Below are 9,373 nucleotides of genomic sequence, written 5' to 3' on the forward strand. Positions count from 1 at the left end.
AAAGAGAAGACTTCTAGAGAAAAATGTAGGTCAAAGACCTACACTGTCATCTGCTGGTTAAATGCGTGTAGTGCAGACTTTACACAAAGAAAGTGGCTCAGACTTTGCACATCTCTGTGAAACTAGGTGGAAACAATGTTTCAGTACTAGAGGTGGGACTAAGACAGAGTTCATTATACGATATGACAGAGCAGTCTTTTTTTTTGGCTCAAGTACCCACTTTCTCTTATTTCTGAATCCAAGTTACCTTTGTCTGACTGTGACAATTTGCTTAGAAAACTTTTTAAAAACAACTATAGATCATAATGATGGAATGAACGACACATTCTAAAGAATTATATTTTGTAAATAAGTGGAAAGAAACGGTATTTAGTGCAGTGGTTCTCAACCTTTATTGGGTCGTGACCCCATTTTTCTTTTGATATATATATATATATATATATATATATAGTAGTTTAAGATTGTGTATTATTTTCATTTCATAATAATTAGAAAAAAAATTTTAAAAATCCATTTTAATTTTTTCAAATGTAGTTTTTCTCAGTGACGCAGGATCGATTCCCAGTGGAAGCAATTGTAATGTTTGTGAGTCTGTGCAGTCTGCTCTGGTTCATCAAGCTATGTGTGTTTTTAAAGACATATTGTGTGTGTATTCCCGTCTGTCTCTGTATGTGCGCGAACATGCGTGTACTTTTTGTTGCTGTGTGTGCGTCTTCCTGGTTTCTGTGTGTGTGTGTGGGGATACTAAAGCTGGAGTAGAGCAGGGGCTGTTTACCCGTGACCTTTACAGTGTCTGTAGAGTTCTGTGAGTGTGGGTGAGTTTCACGTTGAGATTCTGAGTGCCTGTGATTGTTGTAGTTGAGCAGAGCTTAGCTGTCACTGCAGCGCTAAGTGCAGCCCGAATGGGCGTGTCTTAGCTGTTTCAGGAGACCCGCCCATAATCAAGGCATTTTTTTATTTCTCCCCTAGTAGCAGGTCAGCAGAAAGCAAAGGTTTAATTACTCTTTAAAGCAGAACTAAGTAACTTACGCTTAGCGCTCCCCCTAAAGGTCCCTTTTGGTTATGTCACTGACGGAAAAAATCTGCACCCCCTGCTGCCTGCTCCACCCCACAGCTACAGTACATGTGCACCTTTGCTCTCCCAAGACAACAACAGTGACACTAAGGGTGCTTTCACACATATAGTTCCATTTGACCATGTGAACAGTATGAGGAAGAGAGACAAGTAAAATAAATGAATGATGTGGGAGTAATACGGAAGGGAGTGTGGAAATGTGTGTGAAGTGTTTGTTTGTGTGCTGACAAAGCGGCTCTGAAAATGGATGGATGGATGGATGGATGGATAGATAGATGGATGAATATTTCTGTGTGTGCTGCCTGATGGAGCACTGGGTCACTGCATGGAGTTGCTCCATTCCTCGGACAAAGGTCTTCTCTGCCGTTTTTTTTTGCTGGCTCCGCCATGATATGTTTGAGAAATGTGAATTTGTAGACAACCATGAGCAGCCACGGGGCTGGTCATAATCTAGCTTTAGTTTGTATTGGGCTGCCGTAAAGCAGTACGTCTTGCCACCAGGTTGGAGGCAGGAAAGTTACAAGTGCTGTTTTCTGGCCAGAGACAGCAGGGAGACAGCAGGGGGGGATGAAATACCCCCAATCACCCCATAAACACTTGTATTACCCTCACAGGGTCTACGAGAAGGATTTATTAAGGTGAAAAAGTTACTTAGTTCTGCTTGAAAGTTTTTGCCTGTCAGAGTATCCAATCCTGTCTAAAGAACAATCTTGCATTCCTAAAAATTAAAACAATGATCGAGAACTAAAACACTATGTTATCATTTTTTATATCATCATTTATAAATAGTAGGTTTTTTAAGAGTAACCAAACCCCTGCTTTCTCCTGACCTACCACTAGGAGGGAAATTCAAAATATGCCTTGATTATGGGCGGGGCTACTGAGCCGTAAAGACATGCACAGTCTATACTAACTACTAACTACCAAATACTAGCTTTGTTAACTAGATTCTCATTACTCAGTACAACTTTCTATTCACGCTTCTCTAAATCCAACCTACTCACCACAGAGCGTAGAGCTCACAGGTGCTTATTTTTATGAAAGAGGTGGGGCTAACTGCTTGTTTGTGACGCAAGATGGTCCCAAAACATCACATGATCTTGTTCTCAGCCAATAGCAATAATTAATCAGCCGGGTTTCAACCCATAGAGGGCAGTCACTCTGACATTTTACAACAAAATATGCCAAATTGAAATACTTTGACTAAAATATTAAGAGTTGGACCAGGCTGAATCAACAGCACTACATCATACCCAAATACATGTATTTTCAGCAGAAAAAAGTAATTTTGGGATTTAGTTACTCTTTAAAGCTGATATCCGGAGTTTCTGAGAAATCTATGTTTATGTATGATTCTTTTGAAATGCAAAAAAATACTGGATACTGGACAATAGAGAATGGGATTTTCCTTTTATTTCCACGATTGAAACCAGTAAGCATTGTGAACATCACTCCTGTGCAGCAGCTTCAACCTCCACCTGCTCCTGCTCCTTCTCAGGAGTAGCATTTTCAGTCGTGACCTGCTGCTCCTCTGTCTTCTTCTCCTCTACTGCTTCCTTCTTCTCCTCAGTCTTGACCACCACAGTTTCAGTCTTCGTAACTGTGGTGCTCTTTACTGTTGGTCCCTCGACAGCAGAGGCAGAACCACTGCTGTGTCCATTGAAGGTGCAGCTGACTAAAGTTGGGGTGCGGGAGCTCTCCAAGGCGTAGACATTGTAGTTCATGGCTATTCATTCAAAGGAAGAAAGAGGTTTACAACAAGCACACAGTGGTGACTTTGGGTTTTCTTACACCAATAATGTCAATTCTGTTGTTCATATTTGTGACTTTAACTTTATTTACTTGTGCATTATGTCTGCTCTGTATTAAGACAATTGAAAGTGGTGCAGACTTCCTTGAATGTGTGTTATTGTTGTGGTTTATCACTCATGTTGAATTTAATTTTTTTATAGGCGTGTTTTACATTTATTTCTATCAAACTCTTTGTTTTGCCTGTTTACATTTATTTATGTTGATGTTTACTCACACTTACAAGTCTGCTTGGTCACATTGGTCCTGATACCAGTTGCAAGCCTGTACAAAGCAACAAATGAAGACAAGAGCAAACCGTTTGCAAGATTGGTTTTTTGAATATTGTTAACCTGAATTCCAATGTTTTGCAACGCATGCACTTCTGACCTTATTTCTTCTCCCTCCAACAATTTTCTGTAAGTAGCAATCTCAATGTCCAGAGCCAGCTTTACGTTCATCAGCTCCTGGTACTGGCGGACTTGAAGGGCCATATCCTGCTTGGCTCTCTGAAGAGCGTCCTCGAGTTCTCTGATGCGGAGTTTTGCATCCTTTACTGCCAGCTCACCTCGCTCCTCAGCCTCTGCAATCTGTGTCTCTAAACTATTTCTCTGTGAAAAGACAGACAAAAAGAAGATAAATACACAGCTTTAGACACATACAAAATAGTGGCATATCCCATCCAATATAATTAGTGAAAGTCTTGTTTACCTGTGCTTTAACCATGTCAATTTCAGACTGAAGCCTCATTATCCGGCGGTTCATATCAGCAATCTCTGCTCTTGTTGACTTGAGGTCATCCCCATGTTTGCCTGCAGTATGTTGCATTTCTGTATACTGGCACAAACATAGAAAAGCAGGAAAGCTTGAGTTATTTGGACTGATAGTTGAAGCTAACCTGGACCCGTTTCTTGCACAACTTATATTTTCGATGGAAATCAGCATTCCAAATACCATATGTCAAATCATTGTGTAGCATTTGACAAAAGGTGCAGAAAGATTCTAGCTAAACATGGTTTAAAAAAAGAAAAACAGAAAACTATTTAGAGAAGAACAATGCAGTGCCAGAAATGGAAAGTCTATTGCCTTTAAATTGAGGTAACAAATTTGATAGACTGAGAACATTTAACTGACTCCAGGTTTTTTCACCCACATCTCGAAAATACTTTATCCTACCTTGTTTTGGTACCAAGACTCAGTCTCTGCTCTACTCCTATTAGCGATGTCTTCATACTGGGCACGGACCTCAGCAACAACAGAATCCATGTCAAGGTCCCGACTATTGTCCATCTCCACCACAACAGATGTGTCCTTGATCTGGCTCTGCAGCTCATTGAGTTCCTGCACAAAATTGAACAGTTAGTAGAGAAAAACAATGACCCATAAATAAAACATAACTTATGTAATGTGTGCCATAGGATTGGATAATAAATGAGAGTATTACAGTGTCATAGAGCTGCCTCAGGAACTCAATCTCATCTGAGAGCCCATCCAGTTTGGCCTCCAACTCCACTTTGATCATATAGGCTGCATCTGTGTCCTTCAGTGGAGAGAACGACAAAAAGAGCATTTATTTATGTTGGTTTACACACAAGATTAATAATGTCTAGCACATCCAATAAATATTTTATGGAGGTGAGCTACAATGACCACAGCTACACTGTGATAGTTGGCACAAGCTGGCAGACTTTACCAACAATGTCAAATATGAATCTTTGTTCTGATAAGAAACAAAGAAGGTCGAGTGTTCTGCTTAAGCAACAAAAACAATAATTAGGAAGGAACTGGATTTCAACGTATTTTGTTTGGATCAAGGCAGCACACACACACACCTTCTTTATAAGCACAAAGTTGTTCTCACACTCGTTGCGCTTGGTGATCTCATCCTCGTACCTAGAAAATAGAGCTTAAAGTCAAAATAGGATTCAAGCTCAAGTAGAACTTGGTTGTATAGAAAGCAAATGGAATATACTCATATTTGTCAGTAAAAATAAATCTATGTTGATTAAAGTGTTTGAAAAACTTCACTCACTTGTTTTTAAAATCCTCAACCATACCAGTCACGTGATGCAGATCAGATTCTAGTTTGACTTTCTCATGACCCAAGTTGTCCAGCTGCTTACGCAGGTTGGCTATGTAAGCCTCGAACATGGCATCGATGTTTGAGCGGGAAGTGGTCTGCTCCTGCACAAGTTTCCATTTGGTCTCCAGCATTTTATTTTGTTGTTCAAGAAAACGCACCTAGAGAAGAAACAATTCCAGAAAGTCAAACCAAAGACTTGTCACCAGAACCATGAGTGTATTAAAAATGCTAATATTATTGAGAAGCTTCTAAGGATGCAGTTTGAAAGAAATTGCATTAGTGTAATGTATTAAGAAGTGGTGATTGAGGTGTGTGAAGGATACTTAGAAAGCATGAATGGCATGTTTGTTGATGAGCCTTGACTCAAACTTGATCTTCTCCCACCACCTGTAACCTCTGAATGTCACATCAATTATTCCCCCCAAGTTCAGCCCATTGTTTCTTATCCAAACACAGTGTGGCACTGTTTCCAAATCATGACAGCTTGTTCCTTTTACAGCTTTTCCATTCAGTGTCCTGACCCTGGGTGAGGTTCTGCCACCGCTCAGCAAACAGAACAAAACTTACATGTGTGTGCGTGCACAGGTTGAGCTTTGTTTAATGAACTGAAGAATGTGTTTCAGAGTGACTGATTTACTTTTTAACTGTTATCTTGGATCGCTTGTGGGTTCCTCCTTAAACAAATGAAGTCAATTTGAGCCCCAGCAACAATAGCTGAGAAATCTGGCTATTCTCTGTGAGATAACATCTTTGTTTCACCTAAATACTGATCTAATGTATAAAGGAAAATTAGGTTTGAGAAACCCAATGAAAGATTGCAATTATTTAAAAAAAAAAAACATATTGCTTAACTTGTTAGTGATGTGATCAAACCTTAATAGTTTTGATAGTAGGGGTAAGCAAATTAGATGTTGTGGAATTAGTTATAGTTGGTTTATCTATTTTTTTTTCTTTACATGACATATCTCAAAGTACTGAACAACTTTTACTGCCATGTTTCCTCACTTTTTTGTGTCTTCACTTGTTGCCAATCTTAAGGCTTGAAGATTTAATCATTTCTAACAATGTGCAATATTGCCTTCTTACAGAGATACAGTTTATCTTACTTTTTTTTTTTACTAGAGGGAACTTCTAATGCTGTGGCTACCTCAATTCAAGCAATGCTGCATATATGAGTTGAGCCATAATAGCCCTGCAAACCTGGGTGAAAGCATAGTGCAGAAAACATGAAAAGATCTAAGATCATTCAGAGGAATGGAAACAGATCTCCTTATATTGCCACTTTAAAGGTATTTTTTTCCTTCAATTTAACATACTAATGGATATGGGATGGCACTTTACAGGGGGTTCATCCACTGAAAAGATTGACTATTGGTCTGAATAACCTGTGCCCATATTCACAAAGCTTCTCAGTCCCCTCAGAGGGCTCCTAACTTAGCCTAGAAATTCTAAGCAAGGAATCTTAGCTTAAAATGATTCAGGAAGTTTCTGAGAGCAACTCTGACAAGGAGTTCACAGAATGTTTTATCTTAGTGAGGAGGTGTGGTTGACTCTGTTGCTGGATATGACACAGTCTGCTAAAAGCTGTCATTGGTTGTTAGAGAAAGGGGGAAAAAGAAAAGGAAAAAACTCTGTGCTCCTAATAATGAATGGAGAATAAAATCAACTGATCATACTTGAACTGCATTAAGAAATGTGTAATCATGAAATTAATTTAATTCAGCAAAATGTAATTAATTTGTAAACAGTTTGAAATGTTTGAACCTCATTCACATGCAGATTATTAGATTGATTTATTTATTGTCTACGTTGGTAATTTTACCACTTTATGTATTTGATACTAATGGTGGAGCAGACAATCAGCTGTCACTGATTACTGTGATTGCTGGCCCTGTTAATCAATGCATCGTTCCCTCTCCTGTGTGGCACAAGATACGAGTGTGAAGCGCTGTTACCTGCTGCAATCAAAGTGAGGACAGAGATTACAGCACACAGAGAAGGGAGTGAACAAATCACACAGCAATACAAAGCTGCTATTACAATACACTGTGTGAGAAAAGTCACAATCAAAATAGTTTTATTGCCAGTTAGAGTTTAAAACAATACAACTTGGTGGATATTGTGAAAAACTAAAACAAACAGAAACACTATAATAATAAATGAATAATAATAAATATAAGGCGGTAGAGTCTTATTAAATCACTGTCATTAAACATACAGATAATATCTTGTCGACCTCTGTCTTTTTCTCTGTTTTTGTTTGTTTAAGACACTTTTAGGCTTCTTAAACAGTTTTATTTTATTTATTTATCTTTTTTTTTTTACCTTTGGTGCTCTTTTAGGGCCTAAGATGCTTTGTGAATTACTTTTATACATTTTGTCAAGGCCACTATCTTGTCAATTAAACACAATTACTGCTATTTGTAGCCCTATCTTTCATGGAAATTATCTATTATTTGAGCATATTTAAGATTGTTGTAATAGAAATTGAGTTAGTTAGCTGTACGAGTCTTATTACCATCCTCATCTGGCCCAGTGAGCCCTGAGCTGGCATGTTTGCCAAAACCTGACCACAACCAAGCCATCCCAATGCCAGAAGTCAGCCAAGGACAAACCAAATAGATTTGGTACTTTATATGTGGGCCACTTCTGTCTCACATCCAGATTAGTCGATGCTCACTTGCCATAATTCAGTCAATTACCCCGCGCGGACAAAAAAGGTTTTTCTGATTCTGAAAACTGGCCCGAATATGTTTAAAGATAACTAGCCTACATTTGCAGCATCATATGTGGGCCAACTATGGCTCACATCTGTTTTGTATGCGCCAGAAGAATTCAAAAGTGCCAGATCATTACAAGATGTTGCCCACATCTGTATGCTATCTGGGTAATGTCTGACCAATAAATCTACCAACTAATATTTTTTTAAAAATGAAAGTACTTTTTTTGCATGCTATTATAGCCATTGAGACAGCCATTGCACTTCAGTGATACAGCAGTGCATGATGTCCAGTATCCATACACTGTACATGTAAAGTAGGTTGTTTTGTTTGAATTGGTCCTCATGTGTTGTAATACACTTTTGTAATGATACAACATGAATAATAGTTTTCTATCTAAATTATTTAACAGAGCCCCATGTTATTACTCGAGGACCCCAGCGGGTACTGTGACCCTTGTTTGAGAACCACTGCTATATAGGACTTTTAGTTTATTAACTTGGGTTTTCCAAAATTTGAGTTCACCAACCTTGTCAATAAAAGAAGCAAACCGGTTGTTCAGGGTCTTGATCTGTTCCTTCTCCTGGTTGCGGATCACCTGGATGTCAGGGTCAATCTCCAGGTTCAAGGGGGTCAGCAGGCTCTTGTTCACAGTCACTGCTGTAATGGGGGCCACCATTTCATTGGCTACGCCACCTCCCATACCTCCACCAAAACCCACATAGCCAAACTCAACTCCACCACCCCTTTGTCCAGATCCCCCAGCAACATACCCACCGACCACTTTGAACCCCCCAGCGCCAACAGCTGCCCCACTGCTGCCCACTCCGCCATAGGAGCTACGGACAGCGTAGCTCTGCCTGCCACTCCCCACACCATGACCCCCGTAGCCAGAGAAGGAGCGGCTGCTGAAGCCCTGGGATGGGCCCCTGGAGGATGACGAGGTGGAGAAGGTAGTGGTCTTCATGGCTCTAACGGACATGGTTTTGGAGGATGTGCTACTGAGGAGGTGGGAAAGCAGAGCCTCTGCTGAGGAAAGGAGAGTAAGGCAGATAGACCCTCCTTATGGTCCTCACTGCTATTTATCAGAGCAGGGGAGTTACCCAGCTCTGGTGTGATTGGTTGCTGTCCTTAGCTGGAGGGGAGTGAAGGGGGGCGAGGGAGCGATGAGGGAATGGCAGGAAAGAAAACTGTATCTACAACTTCTGGAATTATGTAATACTCACTATGCTTTTTTTCCCTTCAAACCACTGCAGAAACATTGAAACACTCACAGGTCACAGTCTGCCAGGATCTGCCTTATCAGTAAGAAGACTCCCTATGACTCACTTTATAAACAAACAGTTAAAAACAACTTTTAAATGCCACACAGACTAACTCCATTTTCTATGCATATATAGAATTACAATAACATAGATTATGAAATCAAACCTTGGTTAAAATGAGCAAGCAAATCACTTTTATGACTTTCTCTTCTCCTCTGGACTTCTCATAGACGTGATATAGTAACGTAGGTAAATTCTGGTCGGCCAGTGTGATCTCCATTACTTGCTGGTAGGCTGTGACCGTGAAGCTAATTGTTTTAGAAGTAGAAGATTTAACTACAAACGGCATAATTCTTCCTTTTTATTGTGTTTTAAAAATATTTAATGAAAGCCTTGTGGTGTGTTGAGTATCTTTCAGCGTGTGTATAGTAAAAAAAAGTTT

General features: G+C 39.6%; 1 protein-coding gene across 2 annotated transcripts; it reads right to left on the reverse strand.

Moving 5' to 3' along the window:
- Nucleotides 1–2,468: 2,468 nt before the first annotated feature.
- On the reverse strand, nt 2,469–8,737 carry LOC114463305 (keratin, type II cytoskeletal 8-like). Of its 2 annotated transcripts, none has more exons than XM_028446784.1 (9): nt 8,196–8,737; nt 4,896–5,104; nt 4,696–4,756; nt 4,308–4,403; nt 4,040–4,204; nt 3,575–3,700; nt 3,254–3,474; nt 3,102–3,148; nt 2,469–2,801 (listed from the first exon to the last, which is right to left on the reverse strand). In XM_028446784.1, the coding sequence occupies exons 1-9, from the start codon at nt 8,646–8,648 to the stop codon at nt 2,524–2,526; spliced, it is 1,656 nt and encodes a 551-aa protein (XP_028302585.1). In that variant the 5' UTR covers nt 8,649–8,737; the 3' UTR covers nt 2,469–2,523. The 2 variants fall into 2 exon arrangements, with proteins under 2 accessions (XP_028302585.1, XP_028302586.1); XM_028446785.1 differs by having other exon boundaries at nt 3,108–3,148; nt 8,196–8,736.
- Between the last annotated feature and the right edge of the window lie 636 nt (nt 8,738–9,373).

The sequence above is a fragment of the Gouania willdenowi genome, chromosome 5 (genome assembly GCF_900634775.1).
Source record: "Gouania willdenowi chromosome 5, fGouWil2.1, whole genome shotgun sequence".
Taxonomy (NCBI): domain Eukaryota; kingdom Metazoa; phylum Chordata; class Actinopteri; order Blenniiformes; family Gobiesocidae; genus Gouania; species Gouania willdenowi.

What these genes read in the sequence shown, in the direction of transcription:
- LOC114463305 (XM_028446784.1), bottom strand. Translation starts at nt 8,648, where the DNA reads ATGTCCGTTAGAGCCATGAAGACCACTACCTTCTCCACCTCGTCATCC. An exon ending in TTGCTTCTTTTATTGACAAG is followed by an intron (nt 5,105 to 8,195) that starts GTTGGTGAACTC and finishes TTTCTTCTCTAG; the next exon opens with GTGCGTTTTCTTGAACAACA. An exon ending in GACCAAGCAGACTTGTAAGT is followed by an intron (nt 2,802 to 3,101) that starts GTGAGTAAACAT and finishes TTGAATGAATAG; the next exon opens with CCATGAACTACAATGTCTAC.